Raw genomic sequence first — 20,716 nt, forward strand, 5'->3', positions numbered from 1 at the left:
CGCACTGAACAACACCATGCCGCACTGAACAACACCATTCCGCACTGAACAACACCATGCTGCACTGAACAACACGACGCCGCACTGAACAACACGACGCCGCACTGAACAACACCATGCCGCACTGAACAACACCATGCCGCACTGAACAACACCATGCCGCACTGAACAACACCATGCCGCACTGAACAACACCATGCCGCACTGAACAACACCATGCCGCACTGAACAACACCATCCCGCACTGAACAACACCATGCCGCACTGAACAACACCATGCCGCACTGAACAACATTATGCCACACTGAACAACATTATGCCGCACTGAACAACATAATGTCGCACTGAACAACACCATGTCGCACTGAACAACACCATGCCGCACTGAACAACACCATCCCGCACTGAACAACACCATGCCGCACTGAACTACACCATGCCGCACTGAACTACACCATGCCGCACTGAACTACACCATGCCGCACTGAACTACACCATGCCGCACTGAACAACACCATGCCGCACTGAACAACACCATGCCGCACTGAACAACACCATGCCGCACTGAACAACACCATGCCGCACTGAACAACACCATCCCGCACTGAACAACACCATGCCGCACTGAACAACATTATGCCCCACTGAACAACAATATACCGCACTGAACAACAATATACCGCACTGAACAACAATATACCGCACTGAACAACACCATGCCGCACTGAACAACACCATGCCGCACTGAACAACATTATGCCGCACTGAACAACATTATGCCGCACTGAACACCATGCCGAACTGAACAACACCATGCCGCACTGAACAACACCATGCCGCACTGAACAACACCATGCCGCACTGAACAACACCATGCCGCACTGAACAACACCATCCCGCACTGAACAACACCATGCCGCACTGAACAACACCATGCCGCACTGAACAACACCATGCCGCACTGAACAACACCATGCCGCACTGAACAACACCATGCCGCACTGAACAACACCATGCCGCACTGAACAACACCATGCCGCACTGAACAACACCATGCCGCACTGAACAACACCATGCTGCACTGAACAACACCATGCCGCACTGAACAACACCATGCCGCACTGAACAACACCATCCCGCACTGAACAACATTATGCCGCACTGAACAACATTATGCCGCACTGAACAACATTATGCCGCACTGAACAACATTATGCCGCACTGAACAACATCATGTCGCACTGAACAACACCATGCCGCACTGAACAACACCATGCCCCACTGAACAACATTACGCCGCACTGAACAATATTATGCCGCACTGAACAACACCATGCCGCACTGAACAACACCATGCCGCACTGAACAACACCATGCCGCACTGAACAACACCATCCCGCACTGAACAACACCATGCCGCACTGAACAACACCATGCCGCACTGAACAACACCATGCCGCACTGAACAACACCATGCCGCACTGAACAACACCATGCCGCACTGAACAACACCATGCCGCACTGAACAACACCATGCCGCACTGAACAACAACATGCCGCACTGAACAACAACATGCCGCACTGAACAACACCATCCCGCACTGAACAACACCATGCCGCACTGAACAACATTATGCCGCACTGAACAACATTATGCCGCACTGAATAACACCATGCCGCACAAACAGTTTTAGATAATATTACGTCGCAGTCATGCGACGCGGACATGACGTCAATAGGCGGAACTCATGGCAAAATTATAATCCGTGGGCGTGGCTTGCAACAGGAAGTAGGAAAGCGGCAATGCTGGCAAACAAGACACAGCGGTTAGTAACACGACGACTAACAAGACAAATATTTTTGTTTTCAGCTTGCAACTTGACCGTCTAGAGCGTACAAGGTAATTACAACTCATTGTTTTGAAAAATATGTTTTTTTGTTGGCCTGAAAAGCGAGGCAGTGTGGCATTTGGGAGGAACGTCGAACTCGGCGTCTGCTTCCAGCCACAGACGCCAAATTTCGACGATTACCGTATTTTCCGGACTATAAGTCGCTCCGGAGTATAAGTCGCACCAGCCATAAAATGCCCCAAAAAGTGAAAAAAAAGATATATAAGTCGCTCCGGAGTATAAGTCGCATTTTGGGGGCAATTTATTCGACAAAATCCCACACCAAAAACAGTCATGAACGAGCAACAACAGGCTAAACGATAGCAACAACAGGCTAAACGATAGGTATGCTAACGTGACAAACACAAACAAAGAGCTGAGAACGGGCCTGACGTAACATATAGAGTGATTAAGGACAACTATTACATGAATAACATGTTTATAAAACCATCAGTGTCACTCCAATTCATTAAATAGCAACAACAGGCTAAACGATAGGTATGCTAACGTGACAAACTCAAACAAAGAGCTGAGAACGGGCCTGACGTAACATATAGAGTGATTAAGGACAACTATTACATGAATAACATGTTTATAAAACCATCGGTGTCACTCCAATTCATTAAATAGCAACAACAGGCTAAACGATAGGTATGCTAACGTGACAAACTCAAACAAAGAGCTGAGAACGGGCCTGACGTAACATATAGAGTGATTAAGGACAACTATTACATGAATAACATGTTTATAAAACCATCGGTGTCACTCCAATTCATTAAATCCATCGATCGTTCTTTGTCAACAATGGGTGCGCACGGCTGAGGGCGCTTGCGCTTCAAAATATTCCACAGGCTCATATAACGATAGATAAACTATATTTTAAATAACTATAATACAAGCCAATAATATTATCAAACCATCCGTGCACTTTAATTCCATTAAATCCATCGATCAAATTCCTCGTCCTTTGTCAACATCGCCGCGCGTGCGCCCTGACGTCAGCCTCGTCTTTATTCCACAGATCTACTATATAACTATATTGTAGCGTTAACAAAGTACAAGGATAGACGTAGGTTTGGTAAACGGCTCTTTATTAAACAAAACAAACTTCCAAGCGTGTGGCGGCGTGGACTTCCAGACAGACCGGGCGTGCGTAATGGCCATGTCCGAGCCCCGCGCACCGTTCGCGGACAGCCACTCGGCCGAGCGTCGGCCCCCGACTCAGTAGAGACCGGGCGTGCGTAAAAGCCATAATAGTTTTTCAAACCTTCTATGTCATTCCAAATCCTTAATTCCTTCAAACTCGTTGTCCTCCGTGTCACTTAGAAATGGTCACCGCTAATGATGGTAGTCCTTGTGTGGGCACGTTTGTATGTAAACAACCGGCGCGCCGCGCTACTGACGTCACTTGAAATAGTAATCCATTGGTACATCACGGTTCTCCAAACTTTCTTTCTGCTGCTCGATTACTGTTTTCAGCTGCATATTTTACAACTTGAAGTTTGTAACCTGCAAAATATGAGTTTCTTTTTGGTGCCATTTTTCTTAAGCCCACCCAGTTGATGAGTCACGGCCAACGGTAAAATTTAGAGCGCCCTCATCCAGTTTCGTCTGAAAATATAATTTTTTTTGGTTGTTTTATCAAAGTCAAAGTCTGCTTTATCGTCGATATATTTTTTTTATATACTAAGACACACAAAGAGATTGAAATTACATTTCCACTATCCCTCGGTGAGATAGTACACATATGCATACAAGCATCACAAAAAAAAACCAAGAAGGCACTAACAATGAATAAATAAGAGTATTGAATAAATGATAAATAAACAAATAATAATAAATAATAATAATAAATATAAGAGGAGCAAAAATGGAGCAAGTGTACATACAGCAGACAGTGGACTTGGATATGGTGCTTTAAAGTGTTAATTGCTTTATTTGACGTTTTCTCTATTTTTTATGTTTTGAATATGTTCAAGATAAAGAAATAAAAGCATGTGAAGTGATCAACTATACTAAAAATAACATGGGAAGTGGTCAACTATACTTGTAAGTGATGTCTTAATGATCAAGTAAAAATTTGTGAAAAAAAAAACATATATAAGTCGCTCCTGAGTATAAGTCGCCCCCCCACCCAAACTATGAAAAAAACCGCGACTTATAGTCCGGAAATTACGGTATTTCGACTGGTCAACGTTTGTAAATTATTGCGTTGATTAAAAACTTTATTTAACTCTACTCTTAACTTTGCCGTTTCAGATATGCGGGTATTACACCGCGGAAATGACGTCAATAGGCTGAACTCTGGCCAAAATTCAAATCTGTGGGCGCAATGGCCTTGAGCGAGACAACGGATACAAACACGACGATTATCAACAGAAATATCTTTATTTTCTGCTTGCAAGTGGACCGTCTAGAGCGTACACGGTAAGTACAACTCATTGTGTTTAAAAAGATTTATGTTTGTGTAGTTTGCGTTGCGTTGTATCTGTGAATGTTGGTTGAGGCTAAATGTTAATGTTTAATTTCCTTCCTTTAGGTTCCACGGTGTTTGTTGGCTGTATGTTTTCCACTGCAAGAAGAGGCTCGTATCATTGACCAGCAGGAGCTACAATGGTGAGTACCCCTTTCGTCGTCCATTTATGTTAAACACTTCCTGTTTCATGTCTAACAGTACTCGATTTAACAAATAACCATAAATAAATACAGTGTGGGCAGTCAAGTTAACATATGTGATTATCCTGCCTAATATGTTTATCACAAATATGTCACTAATATGTTTATTTGTTTATCACAACACCTTTGGACCTTCAGCAATCGATTATTTCCCTTCATCTACATAGAGACAGAACGATGGTGTCTTAAACATCTCATTCATTTCACCAAATAACTTCACGCAGGTGGATAACGGCCGTCTCGGTCACGCTATGTTGCGCGATGCAGTTTTGAAGAACCAAATGCATTTATTCAATGAATAAGTCAAGCTAGATCTATGTTTATGATGTTGTACGTTACGGTACCGATTGAAGTTGAGTCCGAAGCCAGTGGAAAACAGCGCTGCGTTTGTGCTCTCCAGGTACAAATGTTGTGATCTCTGACTGACGACCGGGCGAGACTCGAGTAAGAGATGTCCAAACGAGCTCCGGCAGGGCGGGTCAAGGCGGAGCGAACGGACGCCTTTCAGGCCGCCAATGACGAGCTGAGAGCCAAACTGATGGACGTCCAGTTAGAACTTCAGCAGGAGAAGAACAAGGTGAAAACCTCAACAGACAGACACTGCCTTCCTCCCTGCCTGCTTCCCTGCCTGCCTCCCTGCCTGCCTCCCTGCCTGCCTGCCTCCCTGCTTGCCTCCCTCCCGCCCTCCCTCCCTCCCTCCCTCCCAGTTTCCCCGATGTAGATTTGACATGCGTGTGCCATGACTGTGTCAGCCTACGTCAACAAATGCACCGAGGACGTCAGCACCACTAAGAATATCATCACCCGGGGCAACCAACGACCCTGGATGACTGAGGAGGTACGTCAAACGCTACGAGAGCGGAACTCTGCCTTCAAGTCTGGCGACAAGGAGACACTGAGGACAGCGAGAGCCAACTTGAACCGTGCCATCAGGGTAGCGAAGCGAGACCACAGTCGAAAAATTCAGGATCGTTTCCACGACGCCAACAACACCAGGAGTATGTGGCAAGGCATACGGGCGATTACAGACTACAACTCACCCTCCCCCCCCCGGTGGGTGAAGTTGATTCTGACTTTCTAAATGGTCTAAATAACTTCTTTGGGAGGTTCGAGGCACTAAACGGCACTCCAGCAGTTAAAACTGTCCCCCATCAGGAAGAGGAGGTACTCTGCCTTGACTCCGCCGATGTGTTGAAGACCCTGAGGAGAGTCAACCCCCGTAAGGCCCCTGGCCCCGACAACATTCCTGGGCGTGTGTTCAGGGAATGTGCAAGGTCAGCTGGCTGGGGTCATCACAGACATTTTTAACACCTCGCTGGGCCAAGCCACAGTGCCAGCGTGCTTTAAGACTGCCTCCATCATTCCGGTGCCGAAGAAACCTCAAATCACCTCATTTAATGATTACCGGCCTGTTGCACTGACTCCGGTCATGATGAAGTGCTTCGAAAGGCTGCTTAAAGATCACATCGTTTCCAGACTCCCCCCATTATTTGACCCGTTCCAGTTTGCCGACCGGCAAAACCGCTCCACTCAGGACGCCATCTCCTCCGTTCTTCACCTGAGCCTGGCTCACCTGGAGGAGAAGAACACCCATGTTCGGATGCTGTTCCTGGACTTCAGCTCAGCGTTTAACACCATCATCCCACAGCATCTAGTAGGAAAATTGGAACACCTGGGCTTCAACACCCCCCTTCGCAACTGGCTGCTAGACTTCCTCACCAACAGACCTCAGTCAGTCCGGGTCGGACAGAACACCTCTGATGTCATCACCCTCAGCACAGGCTCCCCTCAGGGCTGCGTCCTGAGCCCCCTGCTGTTCACCCTGATGACACACGACTGCGTCCCCAGGTTCACCACCAATCACATCGTGAAGTTCGCAGACGACACAACGGTGGTGGGGCTCATCAGAGACAACAACGACCTGGACTACAGAGAGGAGGTGGAGCAGCTGGTGGGCTGGTGCAGAGACAACAGCCTGATCCTGAATGTGGAGAAGATGAAGGAGATCATCGTCGACTTCAGGAAAAACCAGCCTCACCACGCTCCACTGATCATCAACAGCTCAGCTGTGGAGGTGGTCAGCAGCACCAAATTCCTGGGGGTCCACATCACAGAAGACCTCACCTGGACTATGAACACTACGGCACTGATCAAGAGGGCACAGAAGCGCTTGTACTTCCTGCGGAGGATGAGGAGAGCCCACCTGCCCCCACCCATCATGAGGACGTTCTACAGGAGCACCATAGAGAGCATTCTGACAAGCTGACTCTCTGTGTGGTGTGGAGGCTGCACCGCCTCCGATTGGAAGAACGTGAGGAGAGTGGTGAGGACAGCAGAGAGGATCATAGGGGCTCCTCTTCCCTCCATTCAGGACATTTCATCTCAGCGCTGCATGTCCCGTGCCCGTAACATCATCAATGACCCATCACACCCCCACCATGGACTGTTCTCCCTGCTGCCCTCTGGGAAGAGGTTTCGCACAATCCGCTGCAGGTCCACCAGGTTCTGCAACAGCTTTTTCCCTGCTGTCATCAGACTGTTGAACATTAGAACTGTTGAGCTCTAAACTGAACTCTGCATCACACATTCACAGAACTGTACTTTATGACACTACGGACCTCTATCTTGCACTATCTCGCACTACCAACTTTACTGAACTTGTGTAAACCCTTTAAATAGAAGTTTAATACATGGTTTAGCATTCCTCTGCACACTCTTGAATACTGTTTTGCCTACTTGCACTATTGCATAATTAGCACTGCTGCACTTTATACTTATTTGTAATATATATATATATATACAGTATATGTATATATATATTTTCATAGGATATGTTACTTCTATTCAACTGCAATATCACTACTTTGTTGTAAGCCGTGTGCAACGAAATTTCGTTTTGTATGCACCATGTGCAGACAAGATGACAATAAAGTTTGTCTAAGTCATGTCAGGTCAGCTGTCTGGAGAGAGAGAGAAGTCAGGACCTGCGGGCGGAGCACCACCGTGCCACCGCCGCCATGACGGAACTCAAAAGCACACTCCATGAGGAGAAGCAGAAAGAGTTAGCCGTTACCAGGGAGACATTACTGCGGCAGCATGAAATGGAGCTGATGAGAGTGATCAAAATCAAAGATGGAGAGATCCAGCGACTGAATGCCTTGGTCCTCAGCCTGAGGGACGGCTCCATGGACAAGGTGATCCGCTCAATCCGTGTCTGACTATCCGCACGCCACGTCGGGCTCCGATGCGGCCGCTACCGTATTGTGTAGCTTGTCCCCAGTAAGCGTCGCGGCGCTCCGTTGCGGTCTCAACGGCCCGATGTGGCGCAATGTCTGCTCAGGTGAGGAGCGGGGGCGCTTTGCTGGCGGAAGTGGAGGAGACGCGGCGGTGTCGGGAGACCGAGCGGTGTCGCCTCCACCAGGAGCGCGGAAGAAGCCCTGGCAGCGGCCCAGCAGGCCTGGCAGTCCCGAGCGGCCCAGCTCCGATCGGCTCATCACCAGCATCGGGAGGAGCTGAGCCGAACCAAGAGAGACTGCGAGAGGGAGATCCGCCGACTGGTAGGACTGATCAGATGCGCGGTGCGTGGCTATGTTCCCAATTTCGTTGTATACCTGCAGTGCAATGACACCTAAGGCATTCTATTCTATTTCACAAGAAGAAAACGTCCGGTTGCTCGCTTCGCTTTTGTCACAGCAATGGTGTTCTAGTCGATTCAAGATAAAAATTGGCCGGTTGCTCTCTTTGTTTTTGTCACAATTCTGGCAAATGAGTTTGCCCGCCTGCCTGAGCGCTCCCCGTTTGTACATCCAGATGGATGAGATCAAGCTGAAAGACAGAGCGGTTAGTGTTTTGGATAAATCCCTGGGGCCGGCCACGTCCACCGCCTTCAGCTGCAGACTCAGGCTGCCGAGCAGCAGATCGCTGCCCTGAGGGATTCCCAAAGGGCGGGCCTAAACTACCCTGGAAGTGGGGTCAACGGCGCTACTAGCAATCCTCTTCATAGCGTAAGCCACCTCATCACACACTTGCAGTACGCATGACTTAGTTCGTTGCTGGAGGAAGGTAGCACAAAAACAGTTTTGAACTTTGAACGAGTGGTTGTGTGTGTGTGTTGCGGGGCGTTTTCAGTCTCAGGAGGATCGGGACACGCGAAGGTTTCATCTGAAAATCGCTGAGCTCAGCGCAGTCATCAGGAAACTGGAGGATCGAAACGCCCTGCTTTCTGAAGAGCGCAATGAACTGGTAATTTATTGACGGCACGCTTGAAGGTTTGCGCTACGTTTGATGCGCGCCATCCAGCGAGGCACCCATTGCGCTTGCTTATTAGTTGAGCGGCGCGGCGAGTCGGTTGCCTGGTAGATGTCTTTTATTGGGAGCCAAAGCCACGATTCCGTTCAAACCGATGCAAAAGGAATGGATACGTTCTGGCCCGCGTGTTGTGCGTCTTTCGCATCCCGCACTTCATGCTTGCAGCTTAAGCGACTGAGAGAAACAGAAAGCCAGTTTCTGCCACTCCTGGACAAAAACAAACGCCTGAGCAGGAAGAATGAAGAACTCTCACTGGTGCTGTGTCGCCTTGAAAACAAAGTGCGCTTTGTCACCCAGGAGAACGAGGAGATGGCAAGCTTGGTAAGTCGACGCGGACAACGGCGGCGTGCCAACAGAGTCCACTGCATTTGTGTTCCACAGAGAAGGCCTAGTTCGCTCAATGACCTGGAGCGCGGTTGCGGCCAGCAGGACGGTGAAATGGAGTTCCTTCAAGTTGTGGAGCAGCGGCACATCATCGACGACTTGTCCAAGGTCTTCAGGCAGGTGACTCGGTGCACGTACGGCAGCGCCGCGCTCGCTCGCTGTCGCCAGGAAACCTTTTCCGTCCAAAGCTTGGCCGGCGGCCGCCATCCAAAAAATTGGCCCCTTAAATTCCGACCTTTCAAGCAGGAGCATTGTGCGCACGCGTTTGAACACGCTTTAGACTTGTTTTGCCGTTTTCAGCAGCTCAAAGCTCCCGTTTTGTCAGCGCCTTTGCCACTCGCTGTGCGCTGAAAACGACGGACTCGCCCGGCTGCTCAGCCCGTCAACCATGAGCCGCGAGCGCGACGTCATTGTCCGTAGGCAGCTAGTGGCAAAATGCACCCTGTTAGAGTTGCGCTCGCTCCAACTTATTTTGCAAGAACCACACGGGAGACAAGTAAGTTCTTTTGGACACCTGCAGGTGGAGAGTCCATCCGTTGTACGAATGAAGTCTGACTCTCGGCTCCCGCACGAGCATTTTTATTAAGAGAAACAGGGTGGGTGTAAGAGTGGATTGAATAGAGAAAGCCCTTGACCTCTAGTCAAAACATAGCAAGGGATGTTTTACGACTTTGTGTAGGAAGGGATAAGCGATAGGGATAAATAAGGGATAAATAATATTATTTATTACAGGTTGCAGTCAAAGTCAAAGCAACATAATCATACGATAAAGATAATCTGGAAAACTTAGACTTAGACTCAACTTTATTAATCCCTTGGGATTACTCCTTCAGGGAAATTCTGTGTCCAGTAGCAGTAAAATACAAGATACACAAGAAAAACACAAGAGATCAAGATATACAGAAGATGCAGAAATACACACAGTGCAAGAGATAGCAATGAAATGTAAAAGAGGCCAAAAGATAAACTAGGCAAGAAAATCGAGGGAGGTAAAAACACTACACAGTAGTTGCCATAATATTGCGCATTGTATATTGACGTGAAGAATGTGTACAGTTATTACAAGCATCTCCATGTCCCTGTTCATGTCCATGTCACCTCCTCCCCAGTGAGGAGTTGAATAGCTTGATGGCTTGGGGGACAAAGGAGTTCTTCAGTCTGCTTGTCCTACAATTGGGGAGGAGCAGTCTCCCACTGATCCGGCTCCTCTGATTAGTGATGACAGAGTGCAGAGGGTGACTGACATTGCCTATAATGTCCAACAGTTTTTTCAGTGTCCTTGCCTCTGCCACCGTCTCCAATGAGTCCAGCTTCTTGCCGATCAGAGAGCCGGCTCGCCTGACCAGTTTGTCCAGTCTGGAGGTGTCCTTCTTGGATGTGCTGCTGCCCCAGCACACCACGGTGTGAAACAGGACACTGGCAACCACGGACTGGTAGAACATCTCCAAGAGTTTGTTGCAGATGTTAAAAGAACGTAGTCTCCTCAGGAAGTACATCCTGCTCTGTGTCTTCCCTGACACACCCTGTAGTTGTCACTTTTGGAAAAGACGAGCGTCCCTCCAATCATCGCCGGTGACGGGTTTTTCAGGCTCTGGAGACAGGAGCTCATGTCAGAAATGTCATCGTGAGTCGCGTTTGTTTCTGCGCCGGAGCCGTTCGTTCCCTTTGCATCCAAAGAATCTCAAAGGCGGATTATTTGTGTCGACAGGAGAGAGATTTGCTGCTACGATACCGACGTCGAGAATCTCTGAGGAGGAACAAAGCGTGAGGTCCTGCAAGGTGAGTCTGTTTGTTTGCGGCTGCTTGGTGTTGCGCAAGATGAAATGGCCTTTTTCTCGCTATCGTTCCTCTCGTCGATTCATCGTGAGGTGTCGCTTCAGTTTGTTCAGAGAGATGTTTGCTTCCGCGCCCGCAGGTCATCGAAACATTTTACGGCTACGACGAAGACGTGTTGGTGGACTCGGACGGATCGTCCTTGTCTTTTCACACCGACAGAACCCCCGACACGGAACCCGAAGAGGTAGCCCGCCATTTCTGCCAGCGTATTGGCGCCAAACATTCCTCTTCAGCCTGGAATCGGACTCGTCTTTGCGTCGCGGGTGCTTTGTCGCCGGTCTGACTGATTCTGGTACTAGTGCTGTGTTGCATTGGTGTGTGCATGAGGAGGCGGAGCTTCGCTACCGCCAGCTGACGCAAGAATATCAAGCGCTGCAACGAGCCTACGCTCTGCTAGCCCAGACCAGCGGAGGGGACTACGACGCCGAGAAGGAGATCAAGGTGGCGCCCCTTCCCGCAACCCCCGGCCGGGTCGCAGCCTCCCCGTTCTCACCCAGCCTCGGGTGTTCTCTGGTCTGAAAGGAGGAGGAGGAGCCTCCCTCCTCCTCCTTTCAGACCAGAGAAAAGCTGATGGTAGTGTCAAACGCACCTCTTTCAATAAGGTGCCCCCGGCTTCCCGGTAACGGGTTTGTCTTAGCCGGGTTCGGAGATTCGTCCGTAATCTAACCACCCGAGTTAAATTAACTCCACCGGAATCAATCTAATTTCTGTACGACGCCAATCCCTCTCAAGTCACCCTAAGCTCGAGCCGAGTAACTCAATTCGAGGCAAGACTTCGAAGTGACCGCATCGTATTGATGGCTCCCCGCTAATGTTTGAAGTTCTTATTATGTTACGGATATTTTTAGATGTCTTTGTTAAGACCTCAGGGATTCGTTTGTATAGCGCACCCTAGCACTAGTTTTGACGAAGTAAATGTCTATATGGGTCCGTTCTACTTGGTCGCTTAAGCAGCGAGCCGACCAACTTGTTTATTCGAAAGAGAATCGAATTAATAAAAGTGTGACAATAATAGCATTTAAGGAGAAAATTAATGCACTTTACGTTATTAATTCTAACTTCTTATATGTAGATCTAGCACTTAACTGTCGGCGTGCTTCACCCCACTTGATTGCTTTAAAAAGAATAACAACTTTCTTAAAACGAATAAAAATGTCTTACTCTATTTAGATTTGCCCAGTAATTAATTTGGAAGGCAAGTCTATTTTTCGATCGTGTCCTGTTTAACTTTTGACGCGGCCCGACAAAATTAAGAACTGGGCCGCGCCCGACGGACAATCGAAATACTTTTATCCTTCACCAACTCAAATGATCTATTTTAACCATCGTCGTTATTTTATTTAGAGGAAGTAAATTTTCAAACGAATTCACTTTTGACGAAATTCACTCTTCCCTTAAATATCTACGAAAGTTATTTAATTCTCTAACATGTTCGGAGTTACTTTTTACGCGGCCCGTCAAAAGGGGAAACGGGCCTGCGCCCTTCAAATAATTAAATTACTTTCAGTTCTACACCAAACCGATAATCCGATTCAAACACTTCCGTTAATTTATTCAGACGAAGCAAACTTTCAAACGGATTGAAATTCACTCGTGTCTCAAATAACTACGAAAGTTATTCAATTCTCTAAAATTGTCTGATGTTACTTTTATTTATTACGGTCCTATGTTATACCATAATAACCCCCCGCACATTAATCAAATTGTCAAATCAACCCCGAACCATCGATTGTACATTCAGTACAAATCAGCGCACAACAAAGTAGATGAATATACACAACACATTTATTGAAGAAACATGAAATAGAATTACAAATCTTAATCACTCCAGAAACCGAACAATTTCACCCACTGATACCCGTGTTAATAAAATCATTCAATCCCAGAACAATTCGATTGCAAAACACAGTTCATGAAAGAGGGAATCAATTTTTAGCCAAGCAAAGAAATCAAGAAGTAAAAATCACATTTGTGCTTCTCCAAACAATTTATGTCACGCCACTATTCTCATAGTGACGGGTCCCTTGATCGAATTGACTAACAATATTGCTTTAAGCTGTTACAGAATACATTTTTAGCCAAGCAAAGAAATCAAAAAGTAAAAATCACATTTGTGCGTCCATGCGTGACTCACAATCCGACACCGTGTTCCTGTTTTATTTCTATTTTAACTTGCTTAGCTTATTTTGGCCCCTTTTTTGGTCTCATGTTTTGGTCTGGCGCCATCTTTTGGAAAAATTTGGAATTTCAGCTCTGCCAATTTATTCCTGTGAACAATCCATATTTTACCATTTGCACCATCTCTTCCCCCCATGTTACATGACAGTAGAAATGGGTCACTATCAAAGCAGAGTAGCAGATCTGGAGTCAGCGCTGAAGCAACAAGGACAGGTAAGCTTATCAATGAGCACACCTTTTTCTCAGACAAAATAGCTACATTCTTCAGTCACTCATTCGTCTGTGACCCCCCCCCCCCCCCCCCCCTGAACGTGGCTGGGAAAATGCGGAGAAAAGCAAATGTCATTTTCCAGTCAACCAAAGAATTTGTGGATGAAAATGACACAACATTCCAAAGCTGTCCACGCGTTTGTCTCTTCTAGAATGTCAAGTGGGTGGAGGAGAAGCAGCTGCTGCGTCAGAGCAATCAGCAGTTGGCCGAAAAGGTGACGGAAAGAAAGGCGCTGGGCGGAGTCGCTTGGCGTCACACCCGTCCGGAAGCCCCGCAGATGAGGTCTGACTGTCTTTTCAGGTCAGGCGGATGGAGGCGGAAGAAGCGCGTCTGAAAGAGCACATCCAGGATATCCGAGACCAAAACGAACTGCTTGAGTTCCGCATCCTGGAGCTGGAGGTGGGAAGACTCGCACAAGCGTGTTGAGGCCAGAGATGTGACGGACGGACGGACGGACGGACGGACGGACGGACGGACGGATGCATGCCTCTGCCTTTCAGGAGAGGGAGTGGCGCTCCCCCGTCTTGAAGTTTCTGCAAGTCCGTTTCCCAGACGGCCTCAGCCCTTTGCAGATCTACTGCGAGGCCGACGGCGTGAGCGTACGTAAGGCGTCCCTCGCAACCCTAACCTTAACCTGAGGTCCCAGAACACCTTACATTGCTCCTTGCGCCTTTCCCCAGGACATCGTCATCAGTGATCTGATGAAGAAGCTGGACATCCTGGGCGATAACGCCGTAAGTGTATGTCGAACTCCTTATGTTCGCACTCCACGAGACTCGGCGGCTCAAATGTGACTTTTGGAAGGCTTTGCGCTGAAAGAACCTTGTTGACGCTGTGCCTTTGGGCTCTTGCAGAATCTCACCAACGAGGAGCAGGTGGTCGTGATTCACGCCAGGACCCTTCCCACCCTAGCCGAGAAGGTAACGCGCACGTCCACGCACGCTCTCGCATTCTGCTTATGTGACAGCAGCCTTTCCTCAGTGGTTAGAATACATCAAAGTGACCAAGTCAGCACTTCAACAGAAGATGTTGGACATTGAAAGTGAGAAGGTAGACAGACACGCGACATCAGCCAAGGGGAACTCGGGGCAATGTTCCCCAACAATTCTGACCTTGAGCTGTGCTAGGATATGTTCTGCAACCAGAAGGGCTACCTGGATGAAGAGTTGGACTTCAGGAAGCGTTCCATGGACCAGGCTCATAAGGTAAGCCGCCCTCAAATCTCCCGCCGGACTACTGATGGACGAGGATTGCGGCCCAGAGGATCATGGAGCTGGAGGCCATGTTGTACGAGGCGCTACCGCAGCGGGACTGCCCCGCCACGGACGGCGAAAAAGCCAGCCACGCTGGCGTGAATGACGTGCTGACGGCGGATCAGAGACAAGAGCTTAGGAGCGCCGTGGACCAATGGAAGCGAGCCCTGATGTGGGAGTTGAGGGAGCGCGACGCTTGCATCCTCCAAGAGAGAATGGATCTGCTGCACAGCGCGCAACAGGTAAGGGCCCAAAGCCAGCCCGGCACTTACTTGCACGCTTACTGGCTTTTGAAGGCTACATTCCATTTGTCCGTCCTAGAGGAACAAAGAGCTGAAAGAATTCATCGAAGCTCAGAAGAGACAAATCAAACAATTGGAGGAGAAGTTTCTGTTTCTCTTTCTAGTCTTCTCCTTGGCCTTCATTCTGTGGCCCTAACACCAGCTGGTGAGTGAGCTCCAGCGGCACCGCACTCGACACCTCCGATACACTGCCAGCCGGTCTCAGACGTTGGCAGACGCTCCGATGCCGACGTATACCCCCCGCCACGGTGACAGAGGCACCGCGTCACACCGGCGCTCATCCAATCAGAAGGCAGGAAAGGCAAATTCACATGCAGGGCACTCTTGAACCAGAAGAGAGCGCCACAAAAAACGGTTGTTGCCCCAAACGCGCACTAAAAAGGGTCAGAATAACAAGAGTCCCACCGGCCAGCCGGGGCCACCCGTCCATCCATTTCTTCAGGGGGGGAAAAAATTGGAGTCACCGGTGAGTACATTTTGCATTTAGCTCTGCTTTTCTGCTTCTGTCTTCAAGTGTGTGGCATCCTGCGACCAAAGATTCAGCCAACCCCAAAGCGGTTGACCTCAACGTCCCACCACCATTCCTACCAGAGCAGGTGACGTGATGCTTTGGACATCCTTCCGTCTCAGATGCCCAAAAGTACTCTTTGCCACATCTGCGGCAATACGGTGTCTTTTCAAAGGTGCAAATAAATCCAGCGTGGGCGGAACACGCACGTCTTCGGTTTTTCCCGCTTTGTTTGTGTGACAGCTGTTGTGAAAATTTTACACAAATAAAGTTGTATAGTACAGGTTTGGCCAAGCCGCAACTCCCGAACCGCATGCGGCTCTTTTATGTTCATATCAACATTTGTGTGTGTGTGTGTGTGGGGGGGGGGGGGGTTGTGCGTGTTGGCTTCACTTGAGTTCAATTTAGTATTTTCGTCAAAAGCGCATGTGGTGAAATTCCACAAAGTAGGATGGGCAAACACATTCCAGTAAACTATTAGTGTCAATTGGGCTCTCGAAATGGCAGGGAAAAGATGCACGGCAAAACGAAAATATGTAGATGAACACAGGACGTTTTTATCAGAGTGGGAAAGTTTCTATTTTTTGTTGAACGTGATGGCAAACCATTCTGCCTGATACGTCAGACCTCAGCGCATTTCAAAGATTCAAATCTTCAGCGCCATGCACTTCAGCTCACTCCATGCTAACATTGATCAGGCGTCGAACCCGCAACATCATGCTTAAGAGGTGGACATGCTAACCAGTGCGCCATTATGTCAACGCATAACAACTGTAAGAACTTCCGCCGGAATTCAAATCCGCGGGGAGAGTTAACTTGTTTAAAAGGGAGTGGGCAGAAGAATTATTTAATTTATTTAAATCTATTTGGAGTGTGCGCCATTATGTCAATGCATAACAACTGTAAGTCTACTAAACAAAACAGCGGTTGCTATATGACGTCTGCCACGTCGTGGTCACGTGACGCGGACGTGACGTCGACGCCTACTTTACATCCCACCGATCACAGGACCCCCTCGGCTGCATAACCGCGCCCCCTTCCCAACCAATCGGATTTGCTATACGCGAAAACGACACCAATGGGCGGGCTCTTCCGCCAGAATTTAAATCCGTGGGCGTGGCTCGCAACAGGAAGTAGGAAAATGGCGATGTTGACAAAGACACAGCGGATGGTAACATACGACTAACGAGAGAAATATTTTTATTTTCTGCTTGCAACTGGACCGTCCAGAGCGTACACGGTAAGTACAACTCATCGTTTTTAAAAAGAAGTACTTTTGTTGCCCTGAAAAGCGAGTGAGTGTGGCGTTTGGGGGGAACGTCGAATTTCGACGATTCTTTCTGGTCAACGGTTGTAAATGATTGCGTTGATTAAAAAAGAAAACTTGATGTAACTCTACTTTTAACTGCCGTTTCAGATAAGCGGGTATTACGTCGCAGTCATGTGCCGCGGATATGACGTAATTGGCTGAACTTCCACCAAAATTCAAATCTGTTGGCGCGATGGCCGTGAGCCACTGAGCAACGACGAATATCAACAGAAATATCTTTATTTTCTGCTTGCAACTGGACCGTCTACAGCGTACACGGTAAGTAACACTCATTGTGTTTAAAGAGATTTACGTTTGTAATAGCAACGTGTAGCTGAGGCGCTAGCAGAAGTGTAGCCGCGTTGCGTTGTACGTGTGAATATTGGTCCAGGCGAAATGTTAATGTTTAATTTCATTCCTTTAGGTTCCACGGTGTTTGTTGGCTGCAAGTTTTCCACTGCAAGAAGAGGCTCGTATCATTGACCAGGAGCGAGCTACAACGGTGAGTAGCCATAACATTTATGTTAAACACTTCCTATTTCATGTCTAACAGTACTTGATTTAACAAATAACCATAAATAAATACAGTGTGGGCACTGAAGTTAACATATGTGATTATACTGCCTAATCTGTCACCGAGTATATTGTTGCAAAGTAATATAAGATCCAAAGTTGTAATTCAGAATAGTTTTCAAAAGAAGGCCATTAGAATTATATACAAGTCTGATTACCCTGAACATAACAACAAGCTATTAATTAAATCACAAATTCTTCAATTCAAAGATTTGGTAGATTATCAGAATAATAATGTCTAACAGTAATTGATTTAACACATCACGATAAGTAGATTGAGTGTGGGCACTCTCAAGTTAACATATGTGATTATACTGCCTAATCTGTTACAGAGTATGTTGTTGCCAAGTAATGTAGAATAGATCCAAAGTAGTAATCCAGAATAGTTTTGAAAAGGCCATTAGAATAATAAACAAATCTGATTACCTTGAACATAATAGTTAAGTGTTGAATATGTCCTATGAAGTCAAAATTTGGCACCATCATGTGGTGAAATTTGGAATTGCATCACATCCAATTTTGCCTGGGAACAAACAGATTAAATAAATCTTAGACTTAAATAAGCCACTCCTTCTCAAACAAGTAAACTCTGCCCATTTTGCGCAGTAGATGTTCTGTTAATATCTAGTATTTATACAAAGTCATAATTTAAATTGCTTTTAACCTTCATTCATCGCTTCAACCAACATTACTCGCTCTTATTACCAACTTGTATCGATTTAACTGAGCGTTTAATACTTCCTATCAGGTCTCAAGTCAAGATTTGGCAAAATACAATTTCAGCAAATCCAATTTTGCCAGGCAACAAAAAGAGATTAAATAAACTAAATAAGTCTTCTTCCCATTAAATAAATCAGAAAAGTCTGTCTTGCAACCAGTCCTCTTCAAACAAGTAAAGTCTGCCCGTTTTGTGCCGTAGATTTTGTGTCTATGCCTAGTATTTATACAAAATCATAATTTAAACGACTTCATTCCTTCATTCACTTTGGAAATTTGGAATTGCAGCAAATCGAATTTTGCCAGGGAACAAAAATAGATCAATTAAACTAAATAAGTCTTCTTCCCATTAAATAAATTAAAAAAGTCTGTCTTGTAACCAGTCCTTTTCAAACAAGTAAAGTCTGCCCATTTTGTGCCGTAGATTTTGTGTTTATGCCTAGTATTTATACAAAATCATAATTTAAAGGATTTCATTCCTTCATTCACTTTGGAAATTTGGAATTGCAGCACATCAAATTTTGCCTGGGAAGAAAAGTAGATTAAATAAATTTAATAAGTCTTACTACTTCCCAATAAATAAATTAAATACGTCTTACTTGTTCCCACTCCTTTTCAAAAAAGTAGTTTAAAACGAGGGCCCTTCACTCAACCTTTAACCTCAACACCGCACGTCACATTGTGTTGTATCTGTGAATGTTGGTTGTGGCCAAATGATAGTTTTCTTTCATTCGTTTAGGTTCCACGGTGTTTGTTGGCTATATGTTTTCCACTGTCAGAAGGATGAAAATACAAAGTACAACGCTTGGACGTGGGCGACGACGTCACCGGTGAGTCCTTCCTTCCTATTTATTTACCTTCTAGGTGCTAGGTGCCGCACTGAACAACATTATGCCGCACTGAACAACATTATGCCGCACTGAACAACACCATGCCGCACTGAACAACACCATGCCGCACTGAACAACATTATGCCGCACTGAACACCATGCCGCACTGAACAACACCATCCCGCACTGAACAACACCATCCCGCACTGAACAACACCATCCCGCACTGAACAACACCATCCCGCACTGAACAACACCATGCCGCACTGAACAACACCATGCCGCACTGAACAACACCATGCCGCACTGAACAACACCATGCCGCACTGAACAACACCATGCCGCACTGAACAACACCATGCCGCACTGAACAACACCATCCCGCACTGAACAACATTATGCCGCACTGAACAACATTATGCCGCACTGAACAACATTATGCCGCACTGAACAACATTATGCCGCACTGAACAACATTATGCCGCACTGAACAACACCATGCCGCACTGAACAACACCATGCCGCACTGAACAACACCATGCCGCACTGAACAACACCATGCCCCACTGAACAACATTACGCCGCACTGAACAACATTACGCCGCACTGAACAACACCATGCCGCACTGAACAACACCATGCCGCACTGAACAACACCATGCCGCACTGAACAACACCATGCCGCACTGAACAACACCATTCCGCACTGAACAACACCATGCTGCACTGAACAACACGACGCCGCACTGAACAACACCATGCCGCACTGAACAACACCATGCCGCACTGAACAACACCATGCCGCACTGAACAACACCATGCTGCACTGAACAACACCATGCCGCACTGAACAACACCATGCCGCACTGAACAACACCATGCCGCACTGAACAACACCATGCCGCACTGAACAACACTATGCCGCACTAAACAACATTATGCCGCACTGAACAACACCATGCCGCACTGAACAACACCATGCCGCACTGAACAACACCATCCCGCACTGAACAACACCATCCCGCACTGAACAACACCATGCCGCACTGAACAACACCATGCCGAACAACACCATGCCGCACTGAACAACACCATGCCGCACTGAACAACACCATGCCGCACTGAACAACACCATCCCGCACTGAACAACACCATCCCGCACTGAACAACACCATCCCGCACTGAACAACACCATCCCGCACTGAACAACACCATGCCGCACTGAACAACACCATGCCGCACTGAACAACACCATGCCAAACTGAACAACACCATCCCGCACTGAACAACACCATCCCGCACTGAACGACACCATCCCGCACTGAACGACACCATCCCGCACTGAACAACACCATTCCGCACTGAACAACACCATGCCGCACTGAACTACACCATGCCGCACTGAACTACACCATGCCGCACTGAACAACATTATGCCCCACTGAACAACAATATACCGCACTGAACAACATTATGCCGCACTGAACAACATTATGCCGCACTGAACAACACCATGCCGCACTGAACAACATTATGCCGCACTGAACAACATTATGCCGCACTGAACACCATGCCGCACTGAACAACACCATCCCGCACTGAACAACACCATGCCGCACTGAACAACACCATGCCGCACTGAACAACACCATGCCGCACTGAACAACACCATGCCGCACTGA

General features: G+C 47.4%; 1 protein-coding gene and 2 long non-coding RNA genes across 4 annotated transcripts; all 3 read left to right on the forward strand.

Moving 5' to 3' along the window:
• Window positions 1-4,373: 4,373 nt before the first annotated feature.
• LOC137839871 (uncharacterized) lies at window positions 4,374-5,619 on the forward strand. The gene is made up of 3 exons (XR_011086281.1): window positions 4,374-4,505; window positions 4,966-5,142; window positions 5,318-5,619. It is a non-coding gene; the product is annotated as an uncharacterized lncRNA (long non-coding RNA).
• Window positions 5,620-11,172: 5,553 nt separating this feature from the next.
• On the forward strand, window positions 11,173-15,764 carry LOC125992633 (janus kinase and microtubule-interacting protein 3-like). 2 transcript variants are annotated; one of them, XM_049761743.2, is made up of 13 exons: window positions 11,173-11,277; window positions 11,421-11,534; window positions 13,420-13,484; window positions 13,694-13,756; window positions 13,843-13,941; window positions 14,043-14,141; window positions 14,223-14,276; window positions 14,397-14,462; window positions 14,524-14,592; window positions 14,670-14,747; window positions 14,804-15,037; window positions 15,117-15,242; window positions 15,612-15,754. In XM_049761743.2, exons 3-12 carry the CDS (start codon window positions 13,425-13,427, stop codon window positions 15,231-15,233), a joined length of 939 nt encoding a protein of 312 aa, XP_049617700.1. In that variant the 5' UTR covers window positions 11,173-11,277; window positions 11,421-11,534; window positions 13,420-13,424; the 3' UTR covers window positions 15,234-15,242; window positions 15,612-15,754. The 2 variants fall into 2 exon arrangements, with proteins under 2 accessions (XP_049617700.1, XP_049617698.1); XM_049761741.2 differs by having other exon boundaries at window positions 11,234-11,277; window positions 11,424-11,534; window positions 14,223-14,282; window positions 15,612-15,764.
• Window positions 15,765-17,080: 1,316 nt separating this feature from the next.
• LOC137839859 (uncharacterized) lies at window positions 17,081-19,034 on the forward strand. The gene is made up of 3 exons (XR_011086253.1): window positions 17,081-17,193; window positions 17,339-17,416; window positions 18,944-19,034. It is a non-coding gene; the product is annotated as an uncharacterized lncRNA (long non-coding RNA).
• The last annotated feature ends 1,682 nt before the right edge of the window (window positions 19,035-20,716 follow it).

This window comes from Syngnathus scovelli, unplaced genomic scaffold (assembly GCF_024217435.2).
Source record: "Syngnathus scovelli strain Florida unplaced genomic scaffold, RoL_Ssco_1.2 HiC_scaffold_23, whole genome shotgun sequence".
NCBI lineage: Eukaryota > Metazoa > Chordata > Actinopteri > Syngnathiformes > Syngnathidae > Syngnathus > Syngnathus scovelli.